At 44.1% G+C, this 14,134-nt stretch overlaps 1 protein-coding gene across 1 annotated transcript in view; it reads right to left on the bottom strand.

Annotated features, from left to right (window-relative positions):
- Window positions 1-14,134, bottom strand: part of LAMA2 (laminin subunit alpha 2) — a 703,642-nt gene that overhangs the window by 140,362 nt on the left and 549,146 nt on the right. Inside the window, exon 37 of the mRNA XM_054974995.1 lies at window positions 11,606-11,816. Within this exon, the coding sequence (XP_054830970.1) occupies window positions 11,606-11,816 (211 nt within the window). The remainder of the gene's footprint in view (window positions 1-11,605; window positions 11,817-14,134) is intronic.

Genomic DNA, 14,134 nt, shown 5'->3' with positions numbered 1-14,134 from the left:
GTCACACCCTTTCTACCGGTAGTTTTGCTAATTTATCTCCAGAGAGACATGAAATGGGAAGAAACCCTTAGGTAAATGTGGGCATCAGTCTTTGAGATTCCTTCTGCTATTGATTCTCTTGTTATGTAATGCGCACAAACATCTTGACTTCTAAAGAATTAAATTGTCACTGCAAAAGGATCTAGGAACAGAATGAGCAGAAGATGGAAGTAGTAAAGAGAAAATGTACAAATTAGGCTGTATGTGTACATGGAGTGTAAATATGGAAGACTGCTAAGATGAATTTTCTATATACAAAAATGTGAATAGGTGGTACGAGTGGTGTATGTGTGATAGGTGTGAGGGATATATATGTGAAAGGATATGGGCACAGAAACAGTAATACTAACAACAACATTCAATTTATATACCATCCTTCAAGACAACGCCCATTCAGAGCAGTTTAAAATGTATGTTATTATTATCCCCACAACAATAACCCTGTGAGGTGGGTGGGGATAAGAGAGCTCTGGAAGAGCTATGACTGACCCAAGGTCACCCAGCTGGCTTCAAGCAGAGGAGTGGGGGAATCAAACCCAGTTCTCCAGATTAGTCCCACCGCTCTTAACCACTACACTAAACTGGCTACTACAAATAAAGAATCTCTGCTGATTTTCATGCATTTCTATTTGTATTTGCACATAATTTAGGGGGGGAAACCCAGTGAAACATTCTTATTAGGGCCAAACCACATGTGGTGTTGGACTACCATGAATGGAAACTGGTCCCCCAAAACACTCATAGGATGCCCCCAATATTGATTGGGAATATAACACTAGAAAATGGGTGTTAACTCATTCCTGTAGCTTCTTTTCTCCAATCAAAATTGACCTGCCCTGGTTGCTTTAATCTTTAGTAGAACAAAAACAAACAAACAAACAAACAAAAAACAGCTACCTATTTTGTACTGCCTCCTCTTACTGGGGCTGCCCCCCCCCCACACCGGTTGCTTTTTCATGTCAAATCACATGCCTGGATTTTCATTATGTGGTTTGACCCTATACCCTAAGAAATTAAAGTTTACATATGATTGACAAAAGGATTGTGATAGTCTTATACAAATGAAAAACAAATATAAGTCTCCAGCTTTGGCTGAGAGTTAAATCTACCAAATACATAGTGGTAAGTACGTCATAGGAGCATGCAGAGAAGAAACAATTTTCATCCTTTTGAATCTTACATTTTACTTTGAATTGAAACTGAAAATTCAGTGCTAACTTTGGAATGTGGCAACTGTTTGTCCATTAAGCCTTTAAAGAGCTTATGAAAACAAGAACTAGAACCTTCCAGCACAAACTGACTAAGGCATAAGCAAGAAATTGAAACATTTGTCTTCACCAGAGACAGACTTTGTTCTTTATGTCATGGTTAAGCATTTGTTAATCTACAGTATAATGTGCTTTCAAGACTTTGCAATTAAAATTAAATCAAGGCAAATCCTTTATACCAGTTACTAACTACAAAGATATATGAAAGTTTGATTTATAATCTGAATTGACATATGCTCACTTAATTTCTTAGTTGGAGTGCAAAAGAACTGAAAGTATTGCTACGCTAATAATCAAGATTAATTGGCCTCACATAGAGGGTGTTCAGGTTGCTTTTGAAGCAGATGGGGACTATTTGAGCACAGGCAGACTTGAGGTAAGACAGGCAGGCAGGACTCCCCAAGCAGGAATCCAAGTTGACAGGCAATGTAAATACTATGACACATTGGTCCAATAGGACAAGGAAGCTGTTGTTCATGAAATGCTGGAATACCACAGGCACATTACAGAGTCCAAAGGGCATGCCCAGATATTCATATCAGTCACAACAGGTGCAAAACAGTGCTTTCCATTCATCTCCTCATTAAATCTGACCAGGTTGTATGCTTTGCAGAGATCAAGTTTGGTGTAAATGGGCAAACCACAGACCCATTCTAACAGCTCAGGGATCAGAGTCAAGGGGTAGCAGTTTTTGATAGTGAACTTTTATATTGCCTGCTAGTATAAGATAGTGAACTTTTGATAGTGAACTTTTATACTGCCTGCTAGTAGAGGTACAGTTTGCCATACTTTGTTTTGACAAAGTGAACTGGAACAGTGATGGGGGATGTGAACAGGCATATAAACCCCCACTGCAGGTTCCTGCTCAGGAAGTCCTGCAGAGTGGTTAATTCAGATTCTGACAAAGAGTGACCAATCTACATGTAGGGGTTCCATGTTTCAATCAGTGGTGCAATTATAGAGCCAATGGGGAGGGAACTAATCTGCTTTTTTGACCATGAACACATCCATAAATTCCATATATTTTGACAGGAGTTGGGAGGGTACTGGAAGTGGGGTTTCCATTTACATCCTTGCCAGCTGGGGTTGGTCTCTGTGATGGCATGCTGCAGATTGGAAGCTGAGAGGTCGATATGATTGGCAAATGTTGAGATGGTGGCTGACCTAGCAGGATATGCCCAACATGAGGGGGAAATGTGGTGATGACACTACATTAAAGCAGAATACCTCTTGGTGGTGCTGGGTCTGGAAGCATAAGGGGTAGTATCTCTTGGGTGACTGGCCCCATGGCCAAGCGGTAACCATCTCTGGCCTCCACCAATATAAGGGTCACCTTAGTGCAAAGGGGATGCGATGATGAGCCAAAAATGGAAAGGTCCATGAAATAACGGGGGCATTTGAGTCCACAATGGCCTCAGCTTGCACCTCACATTAGTCAGGCAAGTGGAGGATCACAAGGATGAGCTGGGGCCCAGAGGTTCTGAAAGAGTACCTCAGGCTAAGTAGCACTTCTCAAGGCTATGTGCCTGGTGTTGCCTGGACCTAAGAGGGATCACTTCCGAGGGCATCATGTGGTATAGTATGTAGACCCCCTCCTTTAACATAAGCATAAGTTTGCATGGCATCTGTGCTCTTTTTCTTCAGGTGTCAGGTGAAGATAAGCTCCCAATCCACACTGGTTCATCGAAATGGCTGGACTTGGGCACTGGGAGCCATGGATATTGCAAGACTGCAGGAAACCAGGTCTTGCCGTCTCCATGGCTCCTGGGAAGGGTCACTCATGGCTGGGGCATGGCACTTCCTGGGTATGTTGGCAGGTGTCTAGGCATCCAATAATCCTTTGGCTAAGTAGGATGATCACTCAACCTGAGCTAACTCATCCAGAACCTTGTTGGAAAGGCTATCTTGAAATTGGTTTATCAATGTCACATCATTCCAGAAGAGGTCCTGGGCCAGCACCCAAAAGTCAGCGACATAGTTCATGACCAATTCTTTCCTGTTTCAGCTGATGGATCCAGCAGTTGGCTGTTTTGGAGGTCCATAAGGCCAGTGTTCAAGAGGAAACCTAATAAGAGTGGCAGAGCCTCTGGTTCAGGACAAGTCAGTCTAATGGGATAATTGTGTGAACGCTCAGGGTAATATTGGTAGAAACACAATAGAATTTGGGAGTGAGAGTAGGATTTCAAAGGAGGGCCATGTGTGAAGACAAAGAGATAGAGGGAGCAGAGGATTGTTGAAAAAAAATACATTATAGGTGTCTTTATATCAATGCTAGAAGTCTCCCTGCTAAGATGAGGGAGCTGGAGTTGTCAGTGCTAAATGACAATTTAAATATAGTGGATGTCCCAGAAACATGATAGAATGTGGAAAATCAATAGGATATGGTCATACCTAGGTATAAGTTCTATAAGGAGGACAGGGAGGGATATTTTGGGGGAGGGATTGCATTGTATAACAAAGAGCACATATAATCAAATGTCAGAAAATGTTAGGGAAATGAACTCCCCAACAGAAGGGATATGGGTGGAAATATTGTTACTTAAAACTGGGGGTGTACTATCATTCACCTGATCAAACCCCTGAGGCTGATCTCAAGGTGGAGAAGGAAATAATGAAGGTGACTAAAGCAGATAATACTCTGATACTGGGTGACTTCAACTACCCTCCCATTGACTTAGTAAACATGTGCTTGAGTTATGCTGTAGAAATGAGATTCTTAGACATCATTGTGCACTGGAACAATTGGTCACAGAATCAACTAAAAGGGCAATCTTGGACTTGGTTCTGACTGGGGCTCAAGACTTTGTAAGAAATGTACATAATGTTGTGTCAATTAAGAACAGTGACACAGTGCAGCATTCATGTCAATGGAAAGTTACTCTTAAAATCCAAAACAGTAATGTGGCAACTCATCTCGGTGGGGGATGAGCAACACAATGATCTCAGATGTGGCGCATGGTGCCACAAACTGCAGCAGGGACAAGCCTTGAGGATCATCTACAGCTGTCCCAGCTCAGACAGAAGCTGTGATGGCTGAACAGTATCAGCATGCCCTGTGTGGCAAAGCTGGAATGGCACAGGGAGGGTAAGGAGAAATACCGTGATGCTGTGGAGAGGGCAGGGACCATGGAATAACTCCTGTCAGAGGAAAGAGGCAGCCTCTCTGTTGGAGTAAAAGTCCAGCAGGGGGTGGAGGGTTATTCCAGGGTTTCTGCATTCCCTTTAGTAGTCCCATGGTGGCCACCACCTTGGGCAACCTCAAATCCGCTAGGGACTTGCTGGAGGTTGTGGAGGCCAAGGTGGTCTAGGAGCTTGCAGCTGGTTGCATTGCTGGCCCCTTTGCCACCCCACCCATCACTAACCTCACAGTTTCCCCATTGGAGTGGTGCCCAAGAAGGCCCCAGGTGAGTATGGGTTAATCTAACACCTATCCTACTCCATGGGGCATCTGTCAACGACACCATTCCCTCTTAATATTGTTCTGTAAGGTACACATCCTTTGATTAGGTTATACACTTGGTCAGGTCCTGCAGAGAGGGAGCCCTCATGGCAAAGCATGATGTGCAGTTGGCCTTTCACCTGCTGCTCATTCACCCAGCGGACTCTGGTCTCCTAGGCTTTAAGTTCGGGGCCTCCAGGTACTTTGACAAAGTCACGCCCACGGGCTGCTCCATATCCTGTGTGACTTTCGAGGCTTTCAGCTTCTATTGGAACGGGTAGCTAAGGGGCACATGGGGTACCTCCACTCAGTCACTATTTGGATGATTTCCTGATAGCGGCCTGTGCCGATCACCTGGCCTCCTCCTAGGCCCTGGTTGGTGACCTGGGTGTTCCCCTGGCCCAGGAGAAAATGGAGGGCCCTACTACTTGTCTCACTTATATGGGTATCAAGCTTGACTTGGTGGCCAGTAGCTCATAATTGCCTGCCAGCAAGTTGGCACTCCTCAGGGAGCTCCTGATGAGCATCCTGGCTCTCCTTAAGGCCACTCTCAAACATATCCAGTCACTCAACTTCACCTGCAGAGCGGTCACTCGGCCAGGCCTTCTGTGCCTGCCTCTCCAGAGCCGTGGCCAGGGTTTCCGCCCCCCATCATCACATTCGGATCTCCAAGGGCATGAGGGCCAATCTCCACGTGTGAATTAATTTCCTGGATGGGTACAATGAGGCCTCCCACTAGCAGAAGGTTTGGGAGCTGGGCATTGAACTCCAGGTGCACTCTGATGCCTCCGGCAGCATGGGTTTTGGGATCTTCCTCCAGAAACAATGGTGTGCTCAGCAGTGGCCGGCGGCCTGGTTGGGGTCCGACCTCCTCCATGACCTCACCTTGAGCTTTTTCCCATCCTGGTCGCAGTGGTCATTTGGCAGGGGTCCCCAAGGGACAAACAGGTCCACTTCTGGTGTGACAACCAGGCGGTGGTTTGGGTAGTGAACAGTCAGTCCTTACACTCTGAACAGGTCATTAGCCTTCTGCAGAGGCTGGTTCTTGCCTGCCTGGCGGCTAACATCTCATTATCAGCCTGTCATGTAGCAGGTGTTGATAACAGCATCGCAGATGCCTTGTCTTGCTTCCAGGCTGAACGGTTCTTAGCCCTGGCCACAAAGGCCAACTGGGACTTGGACTCCTTTTCAGAGGATCTTTGGAACCTTGGCAGCAAATGATCATGCAGGGAGAATTTGCCTCAGTCACAACCTCCACCCTGTGGGCCTATTAGGGGGCCCTGGCAGGTTTCCTTGCCTTTGCAACTGAGGTAGGGGGGGGGGCCTTCACCCCCTCACCTTGGAAACCATAGTGCTTAAATATATGGCCTTTCTGCGGGACCAGGGACTCACACCTAAAACCATGCAAAGGTACTTGAGTTGCAAAGGTACTTGAAGACAGGCCAGGAGACATGTTTATGGCTGTTGGCATCCAGGGCACCCAGGAACATGGGTCCACTACTTCCGTATTGGGTGGCCACTGCGGCCATGGACCTGGGCCTGCCCACACACCGCATACAGGCTGTGGACAGGTGTAAATCAGGTATGTACAGAGTCTGTGTATGCCCAGACCTCGAACTTACCCCTTCCTGTTTTTAGTTTCTTCAGGGTGGAGGCGCACTGTCTGGATTCTCGGCCACAGCATCGTCCATTGGGCTGGGTGTTATGCATTGGAGTTGGGATGAGGCAGTCACCTAGGACTGCAGAGGAACATCAGAGTGCAGTGGCTCAGAGTTTGAGGGATGCGCTGGAACACCTTTCTTTCTACCATTTTTTGTCACCCGCTGGAGGCTGAACCCTCGGACATCCTGGTGATGCAGCTGGGGGAGAATGACCTGGGTTCAAGGCTGGGCTTGGACCTCTCTCGTGCTGTCATCAAGGACTTGGGACTCTTTCTTCAGCGATTCCCTGGGACCCATTTGCTGTGGTTGGACTAGCTTAAGAGGCATTCCTGGTGGGGCGCCTCTTCCCCCAGCAAGGTGGACTTGGCCAGGCGGCATGGGGGCCAAGGTGATCAGAAGATTTGTGAAAGTGGCAAGGAGCTGCATCATCCACCACCCTGAAATTTCCTTTCAGCTGGGGTCTTGTACTGTCCTGATGGTGTGCACCTGTCCAGCTGGGGACAGGATATTTGGTTGCAGGATGTTTGGGTTGTGGTGCTGCTTGCTGCTTTAGGAGCTTTGGTGGGAGTCATTTTGGGGCTTTTGTGGTGGTTTGCATTAGAGCGGATCCATTTGGGGTTAACGCGGCCTGTATGCTCTGTTTACTGATAGTGGGGATCCCCTTATGGGATCTGGGGTGCAGAGCAGGGCAATGACAAGCCCATCTCAGAGGCTGTCTGGCATGCTCACTCCTCAGTGACAGGGGAACCATGCAGAGGCATTTCCTCTTGATGTCATTCCATGGTGCACCCCCTCAGCTGGTGCCTTGAGGGGGTGAGGGGTGATCAGCTGACAGACCAATCAGCATATGCAGTGCCAATGCTCTTTTAAAACCTGTAAGCAATAAAGTTGTGGCCTTTTATACCTCCACCCTGCCTATCTCCCTCCTACACCCTTAAGCCCTCCCTCTTTAAGCTGGCAGAGCAAAAGGAAACGACTCTGTAGATTTTTAAAAAAGTGATTGAAAATAAAAAAGCCAATATTATAATATCATTCTATATGTATCTATAGTGCACTCTTCATTTGGAATACTTTGCTGTTCTGGTTGCTATATCTCAAAAGGAATACCACAGATCAGGAAAAATATAGAGGAGGGCAACGAAGATAATTAGGGGATTGGAACACTTTTCCTATGAGGAAAGGCTGAAGAGTCTGGGACTTTTCAGTTTAGAAAAGAGTGACTAAGGGGAGACATGAGAGGTTTATAAAATTATGTACAGACTAGAGAGGATGGATAGAGAGAACTTTTTCTCCTTCTCCCATAATACTAGAACTCAAGGGCATTCAGTGAAGCTGATGGGCAGATAAAAAGACAAATAAAAGGAAATACTCCTTTATACAACAAGTGATTAAGATGTGGAATTTACTTTCAGAAAATGCAACGAGGGCCACAAGTGTAGACAGCTTGAAATGAAGATTAGATAGAGTAATGAAGAATAGCTCTATCAGTAGCTACTAGCCATGATGACTAAAGGGAACTTGCACTTTCAAAGGCAGTGAATCTCTGAATACCAGACCACTTGTCTGGGACAGCTGGGTCCACAGTGCTTGGTTTTCAGCTGCAAGATCCTCTATCTGCAGAGTAGTGTGATCTGTCTGCCCCAGTTGCTCTTTGAGCAGATCAGGGCTCTTTGACCATGAGACCAAAGGAAATACAGGCTGGCAGGAGCCAAGCCAAGCAGGAATCCGAGCAGGCAGGCATGAGTCAAGGTGGGCAATAGTAAGGTATAGTGGAGCTGTTGATCCCACACTCACTAGGCTTGCCAACCTCCAGATGTGGATTGGAGACCTCCTGGAATTATCACTGATCTCCTGGTGACAGAGATCATTTCCCCTGGAGAAAATGGCTGCTTTGGAAGGTGGACACTATGGTATTATAACCCACTGAAATTCCTAGCCTCCTCAAGCCCTTCCTTCCCTAGGATCCATCCCCAAATCTCCAGGAATTTCCCACCCTGGAGTTGGCAATTTTAACCATCACTTAGATAGGAATGAGGCTATTTATGAAGGTGAGTGTGTAATGCTGATACCAGGGCCACCATCCTGCCAACCCTCATGGTGGATGGGCACTTAGCCAGCACAGCTGAGCTTCTTTCCTGGCTGTCCATCTCCTTTGCTCCAGAAGCTCTGGGATACCTGGGAAGGGTGGATTTTCAGTGATGGGCCCTTTGTGACCCCTTGTCCAGCTTCTGTTCATGAGACCTTTGTTCTTCTGGTCCCATGGTCTCAGTGGGTGGCTTATCTGAGTATAGTTGTCTGAAACTGTGCCCAAACCTACTCTATTGTACTGTGTTACTGGTAAATAGGTTCTCTTCTATCTGTTTCATAGCTGTATTGTGTAATTCCTCAACCAAGAATTAAAACAGAGTGTCAATTAATTTTGTCAGGATAGCACTGAATTCTCTTTGTAATTTGGAAAAAAATCTGATTTTCATAGAAGGATAAGAAGTGTGATGAATTTTCTGAGCAGTCACATGAGGGGAATATACAAGTCTGCACGGATAATCACTTGGAAACTTGTACAGCTAAGCTTAAATTGTTTTTCTGGCACTGACTCCACCCTCTTTAGGTCAGGCATGATATACTCATGGTCCAAGTGGGCAGAGATGGTCATTCCTGCTCTGTCAGTTCTTCCAAACCTACCGCAGCAGGAAAAAAACACCTATTGCAGGGAAGGAAGCATTTTGTGCGACTACGCAGATGTCCTGAGACGACAGATCCCTATGCCATGGTAGATAGAACAAAATTCCTATGGACAAGTGAAGAAGCCTTGAAACTCATGGCTGTTGCAGACAAAGTAGGCCTATTAATATGCAATGAGCATCCCATCTCCAAGCAGAGGCATCTGTGGCCACAGTAATTGTATGCATCAGCTGCATAAAGGAAACCTGTTTGAGAAAGTTTTCTTTGTCTATTTACCAGCAAAGTGATGGAATATGGCATATCTTGGAATGGCCCTGTGGATGAAAAAATGCCACTGAACTATATCTATGAAGTCTGACATATGGAGTGCCCGCTGCTGTGGAAGCCATAAGCCCAAGAGTGAGTTGGATTCAAATGACAGGTAGAGATGGATAGTATATGAAGTTCAATCTCAGGTATGTAACAGACCAAGCCCTGTCTGCAACTAGCATGGATAAAACCCAAGACCATCTATAGGAATCTTGTAGGAGACAGAAACAATGTCTGTGCATTGACATGATTGTTTTTTGCCCTTTAATTGGGATGCTTTGACCACAATCCGACTGGATCAGCTAAATGGAGCTATGGCTTTTGACGCTATGATCCTTTGGCCACTGATACTATTGCTGGTTGCACAGGCAAAGTTATAGGCAAATTAGACTTAGTGCCTACTAGTTGGAATACTTACGTTTTCCAGCAGAACAAGAAGTAGTTTGATTTTGAGACCAGGGAGGTAGCCATACATATCAGTTACTCTGAATAGAGCTTGAGATCCTCAGCATGCGAAGAAGCTTTCTGACCACAAACTGCTGGTGTCAAGGATGAATCAGAAGCTTTGTAAGACATAGTTTCAGGTGAGTAACTGTGTTGGTCTGCAGTTGAAGAGCAAGATTCAGGGGTTCAAGGTGCTATTGGACCTGAATATTGATCTTTGTCAGACATGTCAGAGTCAGAAGTATCATTCTCTTCCTTCTCCAAAAAAGAGTAAGAAGGGACCAGTGAAGGAACTGAAGAGCATGGGAAGCCCTAGAATCAGATAGCTGAACAGAGGGAGGAATCAAGGTCCTCAAATACTTAGTGGATTTAGAATAACTCCTAGCGATTCAAAAATCACAACCAAAGACTTGAATTGATCCACTAGATCAAGGTCTGAAGGTGAGACTGAGAATGAGTGGTGCAATATGAATGGGCAGGCAAGGCATGGAAAGAGACATGTAAAGAGGAGGTTTCATAAGTGTAGCAGTTGATCTCAAAGGAGGGTTCTCACTATGGTCTTGATCTCAGTCTAGACAAAGTTGACAGGAAGAGCAGATAGCGTATCTGTCTCAATTTCATTGATAGTACTGATCTGCCTATCGCTGATCATAGTAACAATAGGGTGAGTATGAATGATGGAAGAATGGGAGCAGTGATAAGATACAAGGTATGAACCATATTCTTGGTACTGAGTATATCTAAAGTCACAATAAGCATCTCTGTGGCCATAATGAAGATTCTAGATTCTAGTCAGGGAAGAACTTTGAGAAGCATAGTGAGACTCAGGCAAATGTTCCCAAGGTCATTGCCAATGATCTAGAGGCCAAGATTTAAAGCGGACGATCATCTGATACCAGAAGGACAACTTGGAATCAATCTAATACAGGAATGATCTATCTCTGTGTACAGTCCCTGATTTCAGATATGCAGTTGTTGGGCTCAATGGAGGGATGATCCATATGGATAGACAAATCTGTTCTATGGCCCTCTCACAGACAAAATCAGATTATAGAGAATTCTATCTGCCCTATGTAGTTTAGCACCCCATTTCAGTCAATGTTTAAATAGTCTTGAGGGCCATAAACAGGGAAAATCTAAAAACAACGGAGTGAGTTCAGGGCCAAGATAGTGAAAACAGCTGATAAGAAACCAAGTCAAAATCCAAAAGACAAAAATGAAAACAGCCTGAGATCAGAAAGCAAAGGTCCAAGAGCCAGAGCTTACAAAATCTGACTGAGAAGAAGATCCTTCCCAATGCTGCTGCTGTCAGTGAAGAATTGAGTAGAAAGGCATGTTTCCACCCAGTTGGGTCATGCATACTCTGCCTTTGAGCTCAAGATTGGTAAATTCAATGCCAGAAAAAAAAATGTAAGGTTCTCTTTAAAATTTCCAAGTAACACTCTGTACAGGTTTGAATATTACCCCAATGCATGTAATGCACAGACACAACAATGAAGAAGAATAAAACTACATTTTAGTAATAATTAATTGTCAACCCACTCTGACTAGTACCCATATTCGCCAAAAACAAAGATGACACTGAATGTAAGACAATTTCCGCCCCCCCCCCAAATAAATGTTATACACAAAAGTGCCCATAACTGTAACCTGTATGTGGATTTTACACAGCACATTCTTTTTCTTGATGGCACATACGTAAAAAACCTAGTGTTCTCTTTAGGTAAATAGGAAAATAAATGGACAGGTTGTTGATCACTCACATCCACTGCTGTCATGTTTCTTTGGTTGATTGCAGACAATCTATCTGCCTCCCTAATTTTATTGGTTGCTTCTCTCAACAGGTCCAAAGCATCATCTGCTTTGTCTTGGTAGTCTACCAGCTTGTCTCTGACTTCATTCTTGAGCTCCTCCGTTTTCTTCCTAGGCTCTCCAAACAATTTATTCACTCTTTTCAAGAGGGCTTCTGCCTCTCTGTAACATACCAGAAACCATTGTTAATGTACTTCTCATTCTTTATTCCAAGTGTTCATAATATCCATTTAAAATGTTCTCATGTTATCACAATGTATTAGGACACATTACAAAGGAGTAGTGATGATCAGATTCCTAAAGATCTGTTCTATTAACAGTTTGATTGTTTCCTACTCAAGATTATTTATTCTGAAGATACGCCATTAAAATTCTCAAACTTCAAGCATTCTGAAGTAGCCTCTCTCTTCTTCTGTACTCTGCTCTCCAAAGCAGGAACCTTTTATTTATTTTGTTTTGGGGGTTCTTTTTACTGAAGGTGTATACCTCAGAGACTTGAATGTTCTTACAGTGATTTATATTTTCCCCTCTTTCATACTGGTGCATGCTTCTGTCACAAACAAAATACTGCCTTCGATTAGTTTTCTGTGAGTACACTTCAATGATTTTAAAATCCACAACATGTACATGGCTGCAATGTTTCCACACATGGGGTACAGGATAAGTATGCATGGTGCAGAAAGGGTTTTTCACTTGGAAATATGCTGGTCAGAACAGCACTGTAATTTTGGTGTGATGTCATGTCAGTGTAACGTTACACACAACTGGTAGAAACAGGGAGCACCCAGTCAGCCTAACCATTGCTGCTGTTGACCAAACACTCATGACCCTTTTTGCCTTGCAGAGACAGAGCAGCCCAAACAGAAACTGCACATACAGTTCCAGTTCTGCAAGGAATGGGTAAGTGCTGGCTCAATATGTGAACCCCACTCTGTGGGAATCACCAAGAGGAATACAAGGACTGAAGATGGACCTAGATGGTACTACTCTCTCAAAGATGTAGCTCACATAATTTGCAAAGTACTTGAGCCCATCACCCGTTCTATCCTTTTCGCTCTTTTCAGGCAGCCTTTCAAAGGGGGTAAAGACCCGGTTAGACTGCATTCATAGTGCAATCCCAAGCACCTGCTGAGCCTACAATACAACCTGTGGTCACATTCTGTGGCATGGCAGTGCAGCTTTCAGAGGCACGGAAGACTTGCTAGAACAAAAGCATTAGAAACCCTATTAATCTGATTTGCATTCAGGGCTCTATTCCTGATGCCGTTCAATAATGTTTGGATTGTTTCACAGCTGTGTCTCCGCCTTAATGGGGATTGATAGACGGGGGACTGTGCCCATCTGCTGCCCCTGCCTGTAACTAACATCTGCTGTCCTCAGCATGGAACTTACACTTGGAGGGCACTAAGAATCTAATGTCTGCACAGTTGTGCTCTAGCAAGGGAGGGAGGCAGGCATCTCCAGGTTCACAGTCCTCCAGTCACTGCTGTGTGTATGCTAAAGTTGGGAGGGGAGATGAAGAAGAAGGGTTGCTCCATGAGTAGCAATGGGCAGTGGTAGGAATGTGGCAAAGGGATTGCTACATAGGAAAGTGCCAAGCAAAATAATGGGAATCTGGTGCAGCCTGTCAGTATGAGTGCGCATCCCCAGTATTTGAGTCTGACAGTGCAAATGACAAATAACAACAACAACAAGATTCAAGGTTTTGGGAAGATCTCTTCAACTATTGAAAGGATAAGAGTAGGAGTGGTTTGGCATATAGAGTAGGGTTGAGAGTAGGAACAGTTTGGCATATAGGAAATCTGCTAATCATATCTAGACTTTTTCTGGCTCATGTTTTGGCATGTGAGTGTATAATTCCTTGAATATTAGAATGGGGATTTTGCTTCAAAAAGTATCAGGTTTTTTTCACCTAAACAAGGCCATGTTCTTGGGTTAGAGGGTATTCCAAGTTGCAATCTTATCCTAAAGATAAAATAGCTCCCTACTTTTCTATGTTTATCTCTATTATTTCTCATGTACCAGAAGGCTTCATTACTTTGCCTATCTTATTATCTGGATGGGTGTTTTTGTAATACCAACATGATTAATGACAGTAGTACAGTCTTTGAAATACAGACTTCCACATTAGATCTATGCTCTTTCATGTGCATGTCTATAAAATAAAAGAGCAAAACCTCTATACAGTCATCTATAGAAAGGAATTTATTAACACAGGTATGAGTTAGCTATAATATTTTAGAGTTACAAAAACTGAATTAAAAATATGTGAATAATTTATAAGGCTGGATTTTTTTGCTGAGTTTTTGTCCATTTTCACAAGCTCAAACATCCTGTCATTTATTTACTTAGGTAAATAAAATGCTCCTATATAAAGTGACCTTTGGAAAAAATCCATAGAGAATTGTAATAAATCAGAATTTCTTGTTAATTTTTCTTTTTAAAGGGAAACATTTCTAAATATCAAAGCAATTTTTCAG

The sequence above is a fragment of the Eublepharis macularius genome, chromosome 1 (genome assembly GCF_028583425.1).
Source record: "Eublepharis macularius isolate TG4126 chromosome 1, MPM_Emac_v1.0, whole genome shotgun sequence".
Lineage (NCBI taxonomy): Eukaryota > Metazoa > Chordata > Lepidosauria > Squamata > Eublepharidae > Eublepharis > Eublepharis macularius.
Note: the sequence above shows the minus strand (reverse complement) of the source record. Positions and strands in the feature narration are given on the sequence as shown.